General features: G+C 42.9%; 1 protein-coding gene across 2 annotated transcripts in view; it reads right to left on the bottom strand.

Moving 5' to 3' along the window:
• Positions 1–20,914, bottom strand: part of slc25a21 (solute carrier family 25 member 21) — a 96,682-nt gene that overhangs the window by 14,229 nt on the left and 61,539 nt on the right. For both annotated transcript variants that reach the window (XM_010744638.3, XM_027274746.1), the window contains one exon: positions 9,890–9,973. In XM_010744638.3, the coding sequence (XP_010742940.1) occupies positions 9,890–9,973 (84 nt within the window). The remainder of the gene's footprint in view (positions 1–9,889; positions 9,974–20,914) is intronic.

Genomic DNA, 20,914 nt, shown 5'->3' with positions numbered 1-20,914 from the left:
ACCGAGAGTAGTTTAGGTATCATATGTATGAAAAGTAACGTAGACTTGCCTTTAAGAATCTGTCATAGAGTATGTTTCTGAAAATGGTCAATGCAGCTGAGGCGGAGATATCTTGACTAGAGCCTACATCTCCCATAATGCAGTCTGTTTAGGTCCTTCATCCAACCTGACCTCCAGTGTCGTCAAACTCCACACCTTCAGTTTGTGATTCAGGCTCACGGTTATAAAATATTTCTCCAAACCCAAGCTGATAATCTGAATGACGTGATGGGATATTTTCTGCGGCGTTACTCTTCAAGGAGTTTAAATCTGTATCTTTCTCAAAGACGTGTGTTTACTACAGGAACATCTGACAACACTGAATATAGACTGCATGGCTAATACACCAAGCTCACCCAAACGGAAACAGAAAGTACATTTGGTACCGTTTGGAAACGTCGCTACAAAGATATATTCTGAAACCACAAACCCTGGAATCTGTGGCGGAAATGGTTTGAGAGTTTATTTCAGCGTTACACTGCTGAAGCTTCAAAAGACGGTAAGTGTATAATTTCAGTCAATTTGGTAGTTTGCCCTTGCTCGATCATACGTCCAGCCATGATTTAAAACGTACGCAGAGGCCGGAAAAATAATAAAATGATACAGTGAGTTATGTATATCGAGACGTATGCCTACATTTTACACAGACTGTATTTTGTATTATGTTTTATGGAGTGTATTTACAGAGTAAATGTACAGTCTGGTTACATTGTTGGTTTTATGCAAATTCCCTTTTAACACAGGAGACATAAACGTGATTGGATGCTACATTTTATGTGTTAATAGAACTGTTTTATAGTTTAAAAATAGTTTGTTACCTGAGAATGAGATTTCTTATATCTACGGATGCAGCAGGTTCACTCGGCATGCTGCGTTGTAATGTTTCTACGGGAGACGGGAAGGGACATAAAGAGTTTCTCTAGATCGGGCGTTTCGCATAAGCAGCAACCTCTGCTAATAGGGCAGTGCCAGAAACCTGTAATTCCTCACGTGGCCACTTGAGGCTGGCTCCAAGAAGAAGTGAGTCAGTCTCCGTAAGTCCCTATGTTAAAAACTTCACAGCAGAAATAAACATGTTTACAGCCTGGTACAAAAAACAGTTTTGGTCTCTGTATCCAATTTCCCTGTTCATGACAACTGTACTGAGGGTGAATTTATATACAACTCACCTGTTGACATTATATTAAGGCTTAAAGTTATGCAGGATTAAGAGCGTGGACGCTTTGATTGACAGGTGGCTTGTTTGAGCAACCAGGCTTCATTCAGCCTGCCGTCTATTTCTTTTTATACCGTCAGTGTCAGTGCGAACATGTCACTGAACATAAATCCCGACGTGTGTCATCCTGTGGCTGATGTTTCATGCGCTGTCCATTCATTTAGCTGTCATTGGTTTCACAGCCACCATAGCACTTGAAACGGGAGGGCGACCGGAGGTGGTTGCACTCAGCAACCACACCGTTAAACGCCACTAAAACCCTCACTCACTTTTCTTTACGAAAAACATATTCTTGTGTGTAAATAAGGGGAATGCATCAGCAGAGTTACGACTTGATAGTGACTGACAGTGGAGGAATCCTCCAAACGCCTGAGCAGCCGTTCATGTACACATGCGAGATAGTAGTATGTTTTCTGTTTTGCTAAAGGGCACTGAGCATGTTTCGTATACATTCAGAAGTGCGTGCATGTGCAGTTACCCCCGCTCTGAAAATATGGGTGGAATAGTTCATTTGTCTGAACCTGGCAGATGTCAGACAGCTTGACAATCAGTACTTCATTGATTTATATTATTTAATTCTTTACAAATGTATTGGCACGTCGTCCTTCCTCAAACCTCGCCTATCTGTGACATCTGTGGACAACAATAAAGGAACAAAAAAAGTTTGTGGTTTAGCCTCCACCCAAGGCGTGAGTCACTTGCTGTTGTGAAGAATAAACAAAAACAACGCTGTTCATGATCTCGATTCCCTAAATGTTGTTTTAAGCGCACTGACTCAAAGTAAAACAGGTACAGCAGGTTTAAATCTAAAACAACAGAAACAACATCTTCATATATTCTAATAGTATGTAATAATAATAAAGGTGTTTAAGTATATCCAGCGCGTGCATTTCTATACATCAACCAACCAAACAGTGGGAACACGTCAGCAGCTAAATATGTAATCCATGCAGTGTGATATAAATTATAATGTGTGAGCTCTCTAACGCCGAGTTCAACATGACCAACAAGGTGTCTGTTTATATCGCAGAGCCGACTGACATAATCAACATTCCAACAATAAACAAACCTGTTGCTATGGCAGAATTTACATTTTTTCCGGCCACCAGCTGTAAAAAAAAAAAAGCTTCTCACGCTTTCTTTATCAAACCCTCTGGTCATGGAAAACGCTAAATATGTAACCAAAGGATGTCACGAATAAAAGGACAAAGTTGTATTAAATATTAATGTCAGATAATTTGTCAGTCAGCAGCTTTCATACCGGTCTCACTGGTGTGAATGTTCCAAGTTATATATACTGTCCATACTGCCATATATATACTTATAACTAACTTACATGCCATTACATTGCCACACGGATGTCTTTAGCTTGTATATATTTTTAGATCTTTAGATTTGTATGTTTTATTTTATATTTTTTACATCGTTTACTTACATTTTATGTGTCATGTTTATGCTGTTTGCACGGGATAAGAAGGAAACGCAATTTCAACACTCTATGTCCTGTACATATAGCAGCATTGACAATAAAGTTGACTTGACTTGGTATCAGACAATATACTTTGGTGTAACTTATGGTCACTGACACGGTTTCCTGTCCTCTCCTTGTATAATGTTGTGGCAGAAAGATTGAACACAGGTGAATGAACATTACGAGTTCACGACATAAGTCGTGTTTCTGCTTGTTTGTTTTCACCTGGCACACCGGCAGATTTTCTGGCCACCAGTATTCTTTTGACGACTAATTGTTATGAACTGTTTGGTCTAATTAGCCACTTATCCTAAATAGTTGATACATTCTTGTATCAGTTTGATTCCGTTCTTGATTCCTGATCAATTTTCCGTCTGAGATCGGGCCTCTACGCTCGCGCTTGCAGGAAGCTCCATTGTTTAATCGCTGTTTAACTTAGAACCGGTTAGCCCGTCTGTCATCACGTAAAATGAATGAAATGAGAGAACATTTGTACAGGATTCATTTTCACGTAGGTTTTATTAGTTGTGACGCTAATGTTTCACGAGGTAGGATATTTACTCTCGGTAACGGACGTGCTGCAGTGTGCCACGATTGTCAAATGCAGGAAGATGTTTCAGCGCGTGTCCACCCTTCATACTTCAAATTTCCCAGATATTACAACTAGCACCTTTGTCATCTTTCTTTGAGATACGACGCCCTCAATTTTCTTGTTGCAAGTTTCCAGTATGAGTGTACAACTTTCAGGAATTGATTTGCATACACTTCCCTGCTTCCTGTACCAGCATCCAGTGATGCCAAGCAAAGTGCTGATGATTTATTACACCGTGTCATGAAAACATGTCGAGTATCTAAGTAATCAAAGCCTGATATATCTCATTCCTCTGTGCCGCAGAACTTCACTGTTGCACTGGCTGCACGGCTTCCTTTCGTTCTGACAAAAATGGGCTTTGTAGTTTAATGACTAGCTCTACTTAAACTAGCTCTAGTTTGAGTGATTCCTGTTTTAGGTGATAATTTATCCTCTCATTACTTGTTTGCAAGTTGCATGTCTTCACAAGGAATGAATGGACGGACAGGTTTAGGGGTGACACACTCACATATTGTCGTTTTTGGGCTTCTAATATGATGTGGTGACAATAACTAACATATAGAATATCACCCACCTTATCCTTTACGCTGTTAAACCAATTTAAAACGATGAAAGTCAATGTCAAGAATGCAAAATTTATCTCTAAACATGCACAGAAGCATGATGGTGTGCATCCTATTTCACTTAACCTGGCGTCAAGCAGAGAGAGAGAGTGTGTGTCTAAGGGAGTGTATGTATTGATACTGAACACAGTTCTGTGAACAAAGAGGACAACATGGCGTGACCGACTGTATCCTGCGAACTGTGGCACCAGCTCTGTTGTGACAACATTCTCGACAAGTCAACAGAGATGATCTTGGCTGATTGGATCCGAGTGTAAATAGCTCCGCTGCTGGCACACATTTTCACTGAGTATAACCCGAGAAAGGTAAGCCCATTACACTTCTACAGAATCCACAACAGCGAGGCAGCCGTCCAAAAAAACACCAGTGAACCGGAACCAATTATCAAAACACTTGCCATCAGGTGACAGAGCTAACGTATTTCATCAACACCTGAAGTTACACAAGCGGTGCCGCCTCTGGGTACGCGAGTCATCATAACAACGCCGGTGTGAGGGATTGTGGCTGAGGAAAATCCCTCTTTGAAGCCAGGAATTAATCCCTCGCATTGTTTGTAAATACAAGTTATTTCAGTCCGACGGAAGACCCTTCCTTCTGTTCCCTTTGCTCATGCAAATGGTGGCCACAGATTTTCCGGGTGTGGTCAGCCTGGGGAGCCACCAGGTGATGAAGGAGGGGTGAAATTTGTTACAGGACAAATATGGCCTCTAAGTGAGTGGCCATCATTTGAATCCTAATTTGCTCCTCAATGTAAAGTACACACTAAATCCCCTTTTGGCTTTCCTAAACAAATGGCCTGCTGACACGGAGCGAGGGCAGAGAGGGAGGGTGGCGAGATGGATGTGTGTGTGTGTGTGTGTGTGTTTGCGTGCACTTGTGTGTATGATTTGTCTTTCATTTTCATAAACCTTTCCTTTTTTAACAGCCTTCATCCATCTGGAGACGAGTGTTGACGCTGACAGGACGGCAGATTCAACGAGCAGGACAACGATATCTGTAATAATATCCACAAATTCGAGTTCTTAAAGAGAAAACTGTCCACGTGTGAAGTAATCAATCTATTGTGTTAAAAAAACAAAAACAACAACAACAACAACAACAACAACAACAACTCGATTGTAAAATCACTGTCAGCAGCAGACTTGGGAAATATGAGCTACCCGAGGGAACATTTAAACATGTAAACAACCGGCATGCTTCATCTGCAAATATTTTCACTTTCCCAGTGTCTGCTGTAACCTTGACAGTGTGGCTGACAGGGACAACACAACAGAATAACCAAGATTCACAATATAAAAGACGCAAAAAACTCAGTATATCCGATTAATAATTCACATCTGAAGTAGGGCTGCTTGATTATGGAAAAAGAAAAATCAATATCACGATTATTTTGGTCAATATTGAAATCACGATTATTCAAACGATTAATTTTGAGTTTCACGATGCATTTTTCAGCATAAAATTTTGGCTACAAATATGGACTTTACAGCTGTTTTGCAATGTATAAAGCATTAAATCAATAAAATAAATATACTTTATGGAACAATAAATAAGGCATAGAAAAACAAAAATAAACTATAGATCCAGCTGCTTTGCAAATTCTATATTTATAGAACAAAATAAATATAATAATCAGCAATAAGCATCTTCTTGAAACCCTCGACTGTATTAATGGGTTGCATATCTTTAGCTAAGAAATATCCAACGGCAGCTGGCCCCGTTTACACGTACACAGGTATTTTAAAAAACTGAGACATTTCCCTTCGTTTGTACCGATCTTTTACACGCAAACGGTGAATTCGCCTCTGAAAACGAATCGAGTTTTAGCTGATGCGCCAAAAGTGCGACCGATGTTTACCTTTTGCTATGACGATGATCATGGAAGCAAGCCGCCCACAGGCTTGGCGTAGTTATGATGGCGCTCCATGGCGTATTTATGCAGGTTGATGTAAACGAAAACTTTTTTGAAAACGATGCTATGTGCACGATGTTATTTTGGAGGGAAATATTTGTTTCTCAACATACCCGGCTATGTGTTAACGTAGCCTAATGTCTTGTGCCTCTCCGAACTTGTCGGATAAGGAGTCACATTAAACAATGTGTCGATGACTGAGTTTGCGTTGACGTCTTGCTGGCACTGGATTTGTCTTTTTGTTTCTTTATTAATTCGTCGTGAGTGACTTTGTGCTTTTGTTTGAGATGGTTGAATAAATTTGTAGTGTTACCAAGAGGAGCAGCTATTACCTCTTGCACATTATGTGCTGCTGCTGCTTCTCGTCGGATTCTTCTCTTTCACTTTCAATCTCACTCACTGTTTTTGAACACCAAACGACACACCTCCTCACTCATCAGCTGCGTGAGGGAGCATGGGCTATCCTGTTAGTCAGCGGGGCCGCGTGAAATGGAATCTATTGCGTATGCGCGTCTCTCGGAAATTGTGTAATGAAAAGTGGAAAATAAATCGTTTAAACTCGATTATATGATTTTTGAGATCGTTGAATCGTGATCAAAATTTCTAATCTGAATCTAATCTGAAGTCAGCAAAAAGTCATAAAAATATAAACAAATGTGATACATGAGGAGGGAGTGGAGCTGGAAATACATATTATTATATAATCATTATTATTACAAGTTATCTGAGGATTTATTTCCTGCCATGATGAGACAAAGCTACATTTTCTGTTTGGGTGGTGAAATGAACACCTGGAAACAATAATTTATATAGAATTTTTAATTTATTTAAAGGTCTGGTGTGTAGAATTATGTTGCATCTAGTGGACTAATCGCTGCATTGCAGTGTCCTCACATCACCCTCACCTTCTAAATATAAAGGAGGGAGAACATACTGTTAAATTAGCCATTTGGCATTTTTTTAAATATGCTTTTTCACTTTCAGAGGTGAGACGATCAACACGAATAAATACGAAGTCGCTTAGCTTAACACAAAAACCTGAAACGAAGCCATTGAACGTCTCTGAAGCTCATTAGTCAACATGTTGTGTCTCGTTTGATCTGTACAACAACAACAACTGAAGTGAAAAAAACAACATGTTGCTCTTGGCAAATAAGCAATTAAACGTGTTTCCGAAAGTGTCGAACTATTCCTTTAACGTGATTGTTCCTTCGTAACGTGTCACTGTGGTTAAACACGTGATCTGATGGACACGCTCGTCACACTTCCATGAAGGTAGATATATTTTTTTGTTTTGCATGGGTGGTCCCAGCTGGAGTCAATCCCTCCACCTCGACCTTGCACTAGTTCCAGACATTAGTCATTGATCTAGTGTACGCAGGCCAACGTGCTCGAATGTAAATGCACGGACCCTTCTAATATTCCTGTGGCCTTGCTTTGGGTCCCGACCCAGTCTCTGGATACCACACTGGTAAAGAATGCTTGAGAATAGAGTCTTTTTGTTTCCCTCCAGACGGAAACACTTAACACATGCTCGCGCTGCTACACCCACATGCAGCAGAAAAAGGAGCGTGGCCTGTAAGGCAATACACCAACCAAAGTGTTGGTGAACGTAGTTCACACTGTCACACACTTATGAGCGCAGCTTCAGGATTTCATGCCATATTTTTTCCCCAGATCTGGTGTAAAATTTGAAGTTTCTAACAGAAATAATCCACGCTGTAACACTCTCAAAGTCTAAAACGTGTCCTGCTACGACATAAAAGCTATAATTAATGCGTCCGGGCTTCAGACCATCTTAAAGATGGTGTCAAACGTGTACATTTCCATGTCTTTCCTCAGTTTAATCAGCACGCTCGAGCCGGCAGCTCAGGTTTCCTCCCTCATCACCTCAGAGAGCGGGAGGCCTGGTGTTAAGCTCGGCCCTGCCATGAGCTGACGGGAGATGTTTATTTTTAATAATAATTCTACAACAGCGGAGCCGAGCACTATTTGTATAAATTATAACTAAGTGGTTTGGCCTGGAGGTAATCCGCGATGTGCTACTGGGAAGTGATTACAACCTCAGCAAAAATATACTGTTAGTGATAATTGGTCGACGAGAAAGTGGATCTTCTGTCTGCGGGGACCCGGGCGCATACCGCAGCCTTGTTATGTTGTTGTAATAGATGTCATAGCAGATGGTAAGGACGCTGTGTAATTTGGCAACTATTTTATTGTATCAGAGTGTTCGCTGGAAATTCATGTGGACCTACTCCCAAAGGACACACCCAGAAAACATGCAGGCACAAAGGTATTACATTTCACGCTGTGGGTGTGTGTGTGTGTGTGTGTGTGGGGTGGGGAGGGTACAGCTACTGTAGCAGGATAGCCGTGTCTGTTGAACTGCAGCCAGTGTACGACTTCCAACTGTCACCAGGCTCTCTCCCTCTCCCTCGCCGTGCGCTCGCTCACACCTCGCAGCAGATCAACTTTATATCCGCTGTAAAGCTGTCGACTCGCCGTAAACAGAGCGAGTGGCAACCACTTTCTCCCGCACCTGCACTGTCTCACGGTCCTGTCACACGGCAGGCAGAGGAGGAGGGAGCGTGGCGGGGAGGACTGTCTTTAGTTAGAGTCGTGAAAGTTTTACATTTCGGAGGTTTTTTAAGCAGCTGTGCGCTCGTATCCGACGTGAGGTACAATGAGCGATAAGGCACGTTCAGTTTGAATAGAGCAGCGTGACTCAGCGTGTGTATTCCACATGGAGACATATTTTAATGTGGAAGATGCACTAATCAGCAAATACCAGTTTAATTTATTTATACTGTAGTGCAGCGTTGAATATATTAGACTAGAAAATACAGCAGTATCAACCCAGGAGGCAGGTTTATTTAAAGGTCCAGTGTCCAGAATTTAGTGCCACCTTGCAGTGAAGTTGCACACTGCAGCCAAATGTGCAACTCTCCCACGCTTCATCCTCATCCGGGGCCATGATTGTAATGTTTCTTACATTTTACCTCCACCTCTCCTGCCCTCACATTTTAGCTCGTGAATATTTGCACATGCAATGTGCATAAATGTGACATAAACATAATATAGAGAGAAAATATTACAGGAAAACAGCAAAACTTTAAATTAAGTTACAGTTCGGTGATCTCATTGTTTATTTTTTTCCCATTTTTTTTGGAGTACCGTAACTTTCAGACTATTGAACGCACCTGCTAAAAAAGAAAAGAAAATACATTTTGTACATATATAGGCCGCACTTGAATATAAGCCGCAATCAAGTTGTAACATGATATTTACACAGAAAGACGGTACACGGAAGTTTTAGTTTTTTTAGTTTTAATTTAAAAACACGCTTTTTTTTTCAAACTGTGCCTGAAAATCAGCAGCAACACCATCAACACGCGACGCCAAGATTACGTGCAGTCGCTCTATTTCCTTCTTTGACGACCAGATCGATTGCCTTTAACTTAAAAGCTTCATCATACGCATTTCTTTGTGTGTTTTCCACGATGAGGGTGTGTGCATGATGCGCAAAATGACAAAATCAAAACTAGTGTCTTCTTCGGAGCATAATCTTTCCCCACACTGTCTCACTTTAAGTGCCCCCCGGTGGCCATTGGCCAGTAAAAATCTTTTGTATAGGCCGCAGGGTTCAAAGCGTGTGAAAAAAGTAGCGGCTTATAGTCCGAAAGTTATGGTATTTTGATGGTAAAATATGTTTTTAAATTCATTCGTTTCATTAAAAAAAGATAGATTCAGAGATCTTCAGGGAGGTTACGTATTACAGTTTGAGAACCAGTGGTTTAGCTTATGAATCTTTTAGGTGACATCACATTTTGTATTTGTACGTGTGAATATCTTTTGTGTTTACAAATGAACTTGTTGAGTTGAATTATTACTTAAAATTGCCTCAGCACTAAGCCATCCGCCCTCTGAGTGAAAGCCGGGGAAATTATTCCATCCTCACATATGAGGAAACAGGAAGACTGACATCATTGGTGCCCTAGTTGGCTAAACATGTTGTGGATGTGTGTGGATAACGTACCCCTCATTGCGGAAGATGGTCCGGAAGCAATCACCAAGGCTCTTGTAGCTGTTGGGGTCACTGGTTCCCCTTTGGATCTGGAACCTGCAATGACAAAGTTCTCATTAAAGCTCCTATGACTGTAAATATTAGCAGCCCTGCCTTCAGACTGGTTTCTGTATTCGGCCTTAATGATATGCATTGTGACACCTGTGTGTAAAATACACTCAGAACAAATTCGATCTCATCATAAATGAGCTCATTTCCATCCTTATTTCCCTCCGCTCTCCCTTTCATCCGTCGTTTTTCCCTCCTGTGCTAAGATGAGAGGCTCCTGCCACCAGGTCCCCCCAGCGCAGGGGTGAACTCAAACATTTATTTAACCCAACCGATCCAATTAGCCACCCAACTCCCCGGGAACAGGCCCTTTTTGCAGCAAGCTTTTCAGCTACTAACATGCTAGTAAGCCAATTGTAACAGCTCTTCAGTTACGTGTAAATTTTTAATATGATGGAGCCAGTTGAAGGACTTTTTGTTGTATAGCAAACACGCTGGTACCTGCCTAATAAAGGCTGGTGAGCGGTGTGTAAATCTTTTACATGAGAGACCAGTTGGGGGTGAAAGAATGAACATAAACGGTGCCTGTTAGAGATAAAGAGGTTCAGGTATTGAGACGATAAGAAGAGATCTCATTATATGCTGCCACATGGCTTAGACGGCGAACCCAAACTCCAACAAAAAAACATGTTATTACGAGATTATGCATTGACTTTAGAGCCACTAATTTAGGTAATTAACTACACACAACAAATTAAAGAGTGGTTCAAAATTTGATGATGACTTGAATGATTTTCCAGCATGTAGTCACGAACACAAGGGACTCTGAGGGTAGAAACGGGCAGAAGCGAGCAGAGTAGGAGGGGACGGGACAAGAGAAAGATTCCCTCCTCATATGGCTTCAACTGCCAGGTCACAAGGTCAGCAGTAAGTCGTCCATGCGGGTGCCTGATGGGGCCATAAAGGGCCCCCGGGTTCCAGTGGAGGGGGAGTTTAGTGGGGTGAACGGCCTTTCATATCGCTAACAGATTAACATCTTAGAGGGGTGTCCCTCAAATCCTATTTGGTGGATTCCCAAATAGCTTGTAACCCGTTCCTGAAAACCAGTTTAAACAGCATAATAAATAGATGTCTGACACCATATTAAAGAGAAGAAGAAAAAGAATGACTGCAGGTATGAGGGCATGGTGGAATACGGGGTATGGAGGGGGGCAAAGACCCGGAAGATTTAAGACTACTGGGGCTTGTAAACATATTCAAATCTGGCTTAATTAAAGGCATATGACGCTGGGGTCAGGGATGGAAGGGATCTTGTCCCCAGTCTCTCCCTGTCTCCTTTACTCTGCCTGCCTCGACACGAGTCGGGCCCTGAGAGAGTGGGGTTGGCAGGGCCGTGGTCCAGGTTCCAGCCCCCTGACTCCACTTGTGACCCCGGGGTCACCTCATTTCCTCATGGCCCTCTCCTACCCCGCCATAAAAGCCAGGGACCAAACAGCAAGGCTCAGGGAGTGGGGAGATAATAGGGAGGACCAGAAGAAGTTGTGGCAGCAGGGGAACCGTCAGGCCCCTGGCTAGGAAGCTGCTAATGTCGCTTTTCTTAGCAACCAACAGTGGAAAATAAGACTCAGTGCTTCAGCCGGTCCTGGTTGAATGTCCTGTTTTAGAGGATTTGTACAAACAAAAAGATCTAGTTTCTCTTAAAAAGGCCTCAGTGACGATATACTGGTTGGCTGAAGAAGAGCACAAGATAGCCTCCATGACTCTGGCAGATTCACTTGGCCTTGGAGTCAGCCATGCGGATCGTAAACTCTGCAGACAGAAGACTCAGGGAAAACCCTGGGGCTTCTTTAAAATGTACTGCTCGGAGCATCTTCTTCAATCATCAGCGAAAAGCTCACGGAGATGCAGTATACACAGAGGTGATGAGATCTGTGAGTTCATCAAGAGTGGGCCTGCTTTCATTTCCTTCCCATATTCCACTCTCCCTGTGTTTGTGTTTTACAGGCCCAGAGCTGCCCAGGTGAGGGTGAAGGCGAGGGCAGGTTGGTGCTTCTGCGAACGAGACAACGAGGTAAATAATCCTCGAGTCCTCGTCCACCTGACCTCCACCGCCTATAAAAGCACAAACTCTAGGCGTCCACAAAGAAGTCAAGGAGGTAAATGAGGGGCGGAGTAGGAGGGTCGAGCCCCGTTCTTTGTATTTTTATGGACAGGAGCGCCGTGTTTGAGGGCCTTCCAGGGCCGTGTCCGCTCCCAGACCCCGGTGGTAATGGGCTTGAACCAGGGACCAACAAGACGGGCTGTCACCTCGCAGAAGACGAGATGTTGAGGTGAGGCTCATTAATGATGGTGTTAAAAAGAAAGGCCTATGGGAAGGGGGTACGGGGTTTATTGGGTTGATCAAAAGGCAGAGGCTCGATGGGCCTTCTTTAAAAAAAGAAAAAAGGGGGGCAGGCCGTGCTTTTTAGGAGATCTCTTAAAAAATACGCCCTATTAAGTGAGCGGTATTCCCTCAGTGGCAATCCAATTTTGATGAATTGCTCACTTTAAAATGTATATATAATATTAGATGTATTTATAGCTGTTTAGACAGCTCAACATATATATTAACACCTTCACAGGGAACTAATGACCCAACCTACAACAGGTAGTTTGTCTTAGGCTATCTACTATTCTGCAATATTTCAAATTGTGCAATTTTCTCCCACGTTTGAACGTTGTGATTTATGTGTGTTGCTGTGTATTTGGACTGGTTGCTACAGCGAGAGCCTTGATCTACTCACGTCTTCCCCTCTAGGAATGCCAAGAAAGAGACAAAATATATGATTGAAGAAAAAGAAGAACTGAATCACCAGGGGGAAAGGATGAAAGCAATTTCTCATGATAGATCTGAAGCGCATAAGACAATCCAGAAGGGCAACATAACGGCGAAATCTATTTTTTACAGCCAGACAATTAATTTTAATGAGCGGGATCATAAAGATGGTAGAAGTCCATTGCATTGGGTACATGAGGTTAAGAGCGCTTTCCACGACCTAAACAGTCCAACATGGCAAATGCGGCTAGTCGTGACTTTAGCCACCCAATCGTGCTTCGGTTTAAAGGGCGTAACCGAAAATAAAAAGGACCCCGTTTGGAACGGATGGCTGCTTGTTTTGATGACTCATTGTTGTTGACAACGATGTCGACCGACTCTCAATGAATAAAAAGCACATAAAGAAAGTATATAACAAAAAGTACTCAATGTTTCAGTACTTCTTCTTCAGTAAGTTCCCATTTTTGAGGACTGTGGCTCCTACGTGGGTGTTTTGAAAGTTGCCTTGGAGAAAAAAAAATGTTGATTTCATCTGACCTCCACCGCGCACGATAACAATATAAAAATCAAGCAAAGAAAACAGATATTGATAGATTGAATCTGTGACAAACTGTTAAAGGAAAAAGTGTTTGAGCGTAGCAGGAGGTGGCCAATAAATACAGACCTTTGGAGAGAGGAATAGGAAAATAAAGTCGAGGGGAAGAAGATGCAAGATGGGAGCAGAGGGGAAGTGATAAACCTTTGGCGCTTGTGACACGGCAGGCTGCCAGAGCTTGATCTAGACCAGGACCAGGTTGGGTTACACTAGCACCACAAACCTAGTGGACACGGGACAGTCCATGTTATGGAACAGCGGCTGTGGTGTGGCTAAGAGAGAAAAATGTCTCTTAAAGGCACTACGACATCCCCCTGTCACTCTGGATCCTTTCTCACTCCGATAAAACTGACTCCTCTGATTCCCTATAGTGATGTTGGGACTGGGTTTGCCCCTCCAGATGTCTGCTCATATACCGTGACCTCTGTGACCCGAGATCAGACCGTGTTACCGTAAAAGAGCAGGAAAGGGAGCTGCATAAAACAGCACGAGGACAGAGTAGGCAGGGCCAGGCCGAGACTGTGTTCAGATGTTTTGAGCATTACAAACGTCCCTTTGACTGACAGATTGCTGAATATGTTCGAGCGGAGTGCAGCAAATTTAGAAAGCCACTAACACTAAAAGTGGAGCAGATAGGTGGAAAAAATGAGCAGTCTTACTGACATTTCCAGTAAGTGGTTGCATAACAAAAAAAAAGGGTTTCTTAAGGTGTTTAAACTGGGGTCTCTTAACCTCTGCCAAATGCTGTTAACTGAAACTATGGTGCTAATGTTTGAGCAATAATTTTAATTATAGCATGTATATATAACATATATAGCAGCATAACAGATATAACAGGTCCCTTGCAAGAAGCTCTTTAACAGGATCCCGAGCTAGAATGAGCGTCGGATGAGGTCTGGCTGAGTAGAAAAGAAGCCGTGACCAATGACGACAGGCCAGACAGGCTAGGTCAGGACTACCCCGATGATTCAGACTAATTCAGGCCAGCCACTTTGATGTGAGATGCTGCAGGATTTAGGAGACTCCCCTGACAGCAGGTAACCGCTGGCTACACTGCAGCCCAGACAGAAGACAACCGCCCTGCATGTTTCCAAGAGGGAAACCCGAGAGTCAATATTACTACGCCGCAACTGTCTTGTCTGAGCTGTGTCTCGAGACGCCAAGACACTGAAGCAGCACCCTGCAGACGCTAAAAACAAATGAGATTTTACAGAGGCCTTTATTGTTGCTGTAAAATGGGTCGTTTCAGCTCCCTGTTCTATTCTTTATTCTGTATAAACATGGGTAACTTGATGTGTTCAGGTGTTCGGGGATGCTTATTTAGGACCTTGTAATATTGTGTTGTAAAAGCAGACTAAGCGGTAGATTGTAGCGAAACCATCGCCCAACCATTCATGATCTAAGTACTAAATACTACTACTCTTTCCTCAACTGGTATTACTGAGTAAGAAGGGATGAAGATAATAAAAAAACCCGACTCTACCGGGTTTATCTCTGTCACGTTGTGACTATGACGCTGTTTTGTACCTTCAAACCCCACCAGGAATGTCTGCCCGTCAAACTTAACCTATGTGCTTCTACCCTGAGTAAATATGCTACATAGTTAAATTGTTGGTGGTTAAAGTGTTGGATTTAAGATCCAATGGACATATTTTCCTTGTGGGTTCGAACCCCCACTCCAGGTAGAAGCCTACACAACCTCCCAGTGGTGTAATCACTTGGCTGGAGATACAAAAAAGGTCAAGAGTTCAAATCCCCAAATGGCAAACTTTGATTGGGGTGGCAGTAGCTCAGTCTGTAGGGAACTGGAAGGTTCTAGCCGGTTCAAGTCCAGTATGGTAGCTATGCTCCCAATGTGCTGCTCTGTGTGGTTGCGCATCATTTTGGGTAAAAATGCATGAAAGTATGCATGAAGTATGTATTTTATTATATTCCTTTTTTTATTTTGGCTGTTTTTACAATCAGAAGTTTGTATTATCTTGAAAATCAACCGGCTTCTCTGCGCCGTTTGTGTGTCTGACTTTGGGCCAACCCGATCTGCACTGTACTGATAGTAAGAAAAGTAAAACAGCTGCGAATTCTCAGCTGAGGCTGCGGCCACGTTCAGCTCCGGTTTGGGATTTAGCAGTTAAGATCAGTACAGACTAGAGCCACTTATACTGGACGCCAGCCAGATCCTGTACTCTACAGTAGATCCACTTATTCAAGAGCAGCGTGAGTGACATAACTTACAGATCCAACCAGTGATGCAGACATTTGAAAAAAGCAACCACATAAAGGTTTGAAATGCAGAAGCAGTCGACTGAGGACATGTAAGACCTGTTCATAGGTGCAGAGGTGAGCTGAGTTGTGTCAACTGCAGCTTTAAGTGGCAGTGCCACAGCGACAGTTTTTGAAAAGCTGCTCGCAGGACGTTGGAAAAGGGGTGACGGAGGCATATGTGTGAGTTTGAGTCAAAAAGAAAAAGAGAGAGAGAGATGATGCAGCAGGGGGGCAGCACTGTGGTTGCAGCACAGTCAGGGTCTAGTGAAATCAAAGCACACAATGCCTGCACTCTGTAATTAGTGTACTGGAATGTGAAGCCCTTCACTGATAATGATTACAGGTGCTCCGGTACGACACACACACACACACACACTGTCATGCACATCTGCTCTTTATGTGGACCTCTATCTATAGCTGAAATCTCTAATTTCCATTTGCGACTGCTAGTTACATCTCTGACATCTGCGTGTGCTGCAGCAACATCTGTCACAACATTAAAAGTTAATGGGGTTAGTAAAGGTTTTAAAGTTTATTTCTCTGGCATTTTGCTTTTAGTAGATAGTTGACGAGGAAATGACGTTGCAGTCACATCGTATGCATCATATACCGTCAGGGCCACCGGGAAGTTTCAGGTCTTATGTTTCACGTTATTCAAGAAATGAGATGTGAACAGAATCATAAAAGGGGGAAGTTCAGTGAGGTGTCCTTGATTTTTGGTGGCTTGTGTTGGGCAGTTGTCACCGTGTCTAAACTCTATTCGGACTTGTTGACGGGATCTTTTGGTAGAAATATGTAATCTTGTATTTTTCAAAATAATAAAAGCTACAGTTTGATATTGTGAAGTAGCGTAAGATTTTCATGGCAAGGTAATTATAGTTTAACAGCTTTATTCAGGTCTCATTTAGTCACGTTTGCTGTTTTCTTCCTCACTCTCCGACATGTCCCGCGTTTACCTGGATGTCAACAAGAAGCAGTGCACCGTTATGGGATTACAATCTCAGAGATCTCTAGTTTGAAAAATTGTTGGAAACATTCGGGACAATGTAAGTAAACAACTCATTTTAAAAAGGAGAAATGTTACATATTATATAGCTTTAAATTAAACACAATCCGATATTTATAGGAGCTGACCTCTTCAAATGTGAAGTTGTATTTTAATGAAAGCAAAGGAAGGAGGATGATCCAACACCAATATTTTTATTGCATGACAACTACAGTATGGTTCAGGTTAGGGAGAGTTATAGTAAATATAATATGGTTAATGTGGCTGATACATGGTTAAACAGAATAAAAACAACCATTCAAGTCTACAGGACGTGACATCCACCACTCCAACCCGCCACAAACAATATTTCTTGCTGCATATACAAGCAGCAACGTTCGTGGCTGTCAAGTGAAGCCAGTGCAGAAGTGCCAAAAACTGCAGTTCCTCAAACGTCCCCATGTTCAAATGTCACAATTTAACAGCAGAAATAAACATGTTTACAGCCTGGTATATAAAAAAAACCTGTTTTGATCTCTCGCTAATTTCCCTGTTTATGACATGAGGCCTTAAAGTTATGCAGGATTAAGAGCGTGGACGCTTTGACAGGTGGATGTCGTTATAAATGGCTTGTGGCCTCAGGTCCACAGATGATCCACGTCTTTGCCAGAGCCACAGATCTGTTCAGAAACCTGTGGCTGATGTCACGCAAACGCTGTCCATTCTTTATACTGTCAGCGTTCACACTGTGCTGTCACTATGGAGGTAATCTTTAGGGATACTGGGCTGGCGGGTAGCTACATAAATCTCTCTCTTATCGTCTCTTTATCTCATCACAATATTTAATATTTTCAATCTGAACAAACAAAGAATTTAGCTGAGCCACAATTTGCATAGAAGACTGACACGTCATCTGAGAGAGTATGACTGGAATTTTTTAATCCTGCCAAATGCTGCTCCGCTGTTGCTCATGAAAAAACTTGCTCTCTCTCTCTCGCTCATGCACTCAAGCGACACACAGACTGATCTTGGTTTATCCTGCTCGCACGCGGCATGTGTTTGGCTTTTACGCTGTGAGTAAAGTCTTTGCCCTGCAGCCTCTCAGCGCCGGAGGGGCGGTGGAGGTGGAGGATTACGAGCCGGGGCTTGACGATCGCTGACCTGCCTGCCCCTTTACAAGGCAAGATCAGCTATCAGGCTGCTGTTGCTTTGTGCCCTGCTGTTTGAGGGTTGTGTCAGGGATTCCTCCATAAGTGCAACGGGGTTCACGAAGCAGTTGGGGGGCAAACGGAGGTGGAAGAAGGGGAGGGAGGCGCGGAGGGGTGGGCTGGGGGTTGAAGCCTTTGGGCCATCCTCAGCGCTGTCACACGTTTCCCCAACAAGACTGCACGTCATCTGTCAAAAGCCTCATCAAAGATCACTTTCAAGCCCCCCCCCGGCCGAGTGGGACAAACTTTCATGCGTGCTGTGACCAAATGGAGGTAGCGTTGCCATGGATACCGCCGCGAGCAAAGGGCCAGTACCAGGTTTTTCCAATCAGGCTTGAAAACAGGCTACTGGCAAGGGCTTAGTGGTTTGCAATGACTCTGACAGCCATGTCATACAACACAATTTACAGAATTGCATAATTCAATACAAATCTTCTGAAACACATGTACGCGAGGGATTCGAAAGAAAACATTACATAATCGCTCAACGAGCTACAAATTCAGAAGGAGCGACGGGAGTTCAAACGGCGCGTTCCACATGATGTTGACGATATTGTTATATAATGTGGTTTACATTAGCAAAAAAAAGCAGTGGCTGATTCAGCAGCAACGGGCTAACGGGGGAGACTATTGTTGAAAAGCTAAAACCACAGAACGTTAAAAACAGTAAACGGTTCATGTTCGGTGGGAGGAGTTTAAAAAGCGAGGAGAGGAGCTGTTATCTGAGAGGCGGGGGGGAAAAAAGAGGACGACGAGGCGAACACAGGCAGAGGAGGAGTGGCTCAGTCAGGAGTTATTGCACAGAATACATCTTTGGGGCTCGTTTCGGCACGGCGTAGAGAAAAAAAACTGCAGGAAGTTTCACGATGACAGGAGGAGGCGAACACGGGAGAGGCGTGGCTTCTCTCTTTGCGGGGCGGAAGTGAAAAAAGGGGGTTGATGGGAAGCCGCTTTGCAGATGAGCTTAAGTACGTGCACGCATGTGTGTATAAGGGTGGAGCTCCGTGTAACAGGATCTCGACATGAAGGGGAAACGCAGGCTCAGTCCAACTCTCTAATGAGAGGGAGAACCTGATCAGAGTCAGATGGGTTCCCCCGAGCGCACAGCCCCCTGCAGAAAGTGCCGCCCGACACCCTTTGTTACCTCCAAGTGAGCTGAGACCAGCCCATGAACCATGTAACTAGGTGGTTTCCAGGTTAATGAAAAGCTGTAACTCCGGTCCCACTGTCTCTCTCTGTGCTAAACTGACGACTGCCCTCCCTTCACCACGCCACATCGCACCCTCCATCTTCACCCCAAACATTCCTGCCACTACTGATGGAGGAGGAGGAGGAGGGGGGTCAGGGTCAGGAGCAATTAACGGTACACTTCGTGCGAAGTACGCTACATTTACAATTTTGGGGCTGATTATTATCCAGGGTGACTCACGGTGAGAAAAATGTTTCAATTTCTGGATTCACTTTAATTTTTGGATTGTGTGTCTCCAAAAACAAACAAAGAACAACAGACGGAGCTGTCACAGTCACAGATGTGAGAGAGACAGCTGAACTGAACGTGATCAGACAAACTCACCACGGCACGCGACCTTCCGCCAACGCACGGCGCTTTATTCAACCGCATGTGCTTTTATTTGTTTATTATTGGAAAGGTGCAGCGTGTGAGATATTCATATCTATGTTTTCATTATAATTACCTTTCATATCCACAGTGGGAGCGGGTCCTCTTACATGGAAGCCGGCATATTTTCTACAGTAGCCCAGAGCAGACAAACTAAATACTGACTCTAGTCGAGGCCTTTCAAGCGTCGTTTCTCCTTCACCTTGACGTGAGGAGTAGGGTTGCAAAATTCCGAGATTTTTCAAAGTTGGAAGCTTTCCTTGGGAAATAACAGGAATTTATGGGAATAAACTGAATTTACAAAATTGAAGTTTGGCCCTTAACAGGGAACTTAAACATAGCTGAATTTCATGCAGGTACACTTGAATATCTGCTATTCCTTAATCCCAAACAAACAACAACAACATTTCCCTAATTCCCATGGAGTTTCCGATTTGGAATGCTTCCAAAATTCCCCAAGGTTAACTTCCCATGGAAAGTTTCTGGAAAGTACCAGAACACTCCGCCCCTTTGCGAACCCTAGTGAGGAGACCGCAACGAAGCGACTACACCCACTACATGCAACTGAACCCTGAACACTGCACCTTTAAATGAAATATCTTTGTTCAGTTCAGACTAAACGAGCACCTGAGATGGGCGTATTATTATAGGGGTGGGAGAAAAATCGATTCACATAAGTATTGGGATTTTTTGTTTTTGAATCGATTTTTTTTTGTTCAAAAATCGTTTCCCGATTGTCGTTTTCCGTACCGTGGAAACACGACAAACGTTACGTTACTTTTTTTATACTGTACATTTGTTTGCCTCTTTTACATGCAGTCCAGGCTTTGAAAGAACAGTTTAAGTTCACTTTATTATGCAGTATGTTAATTTAAAGGCTCCTATTTGTGTTGTGTGAAGATAAATGTAGCAGTTTACATAAGAAAGTCTTTACTTTTAATTCATTCTGTAAGAAAGGGTTCAGATGTGGAAAGTATAACCCTCAGAAAAGTTTTTTTACCTCTTTTATATGCAGTCCAGGTTTTTGAAAAGAGAGTGTAAGTTCAAATGTAGTAGTGAAAATGGTTCAAATATATTGCTGCTAAATAAATCTGAAAAAACGGACTCACGTGTGATGTGCATTTTTTTGGGGAATATGGCTCCTGATATAGTCTGTAGACATCATCATCATACAATTCTTTCACGTGGTTTGGTGTTAAAATATTGACAGAATCGCAATTTACATCGAATCTGCACCCAAAAAAATCGTGAAAGAATCGAATCGGGAGAAACACAATCGAACCAACAATGAAATAATTAAAATATTCTTAACTCTACTAGTGTTACTGAAAGCTGATTCACACTACAGCTGATGGCAAAAGAAGTCTCAAGGACTTCACCGAACCCACGTGTGATACATTTATACACGTTCAGCTCTTTCACAACAATAAAAGAGGTCGTAAGTCACACGGATGGAAGGTGGGCACTGCAGGACTCCCCTCAGATGTAAGATAGATGTACTTGTTA

The sequence above is a fragment of the Larimichthys crocea genome, chromosome XXIV (genome assembly GCF_000972845.2).
Source record: "Larimichthys crocea isolate SSNF chromosome XXIV, L_crocea_2.0, whole genome shotgun sequence".
NCBI lineage: Eukaryota > Metazoa > Chordata > Actinopteri > Sciaenidae > Larimichthys > Larimichthys crocea.
Note: the sequence above shows the minus strand (reverse complement) of the source record. Positions and strands in the feature narration are given on the sequence as shown.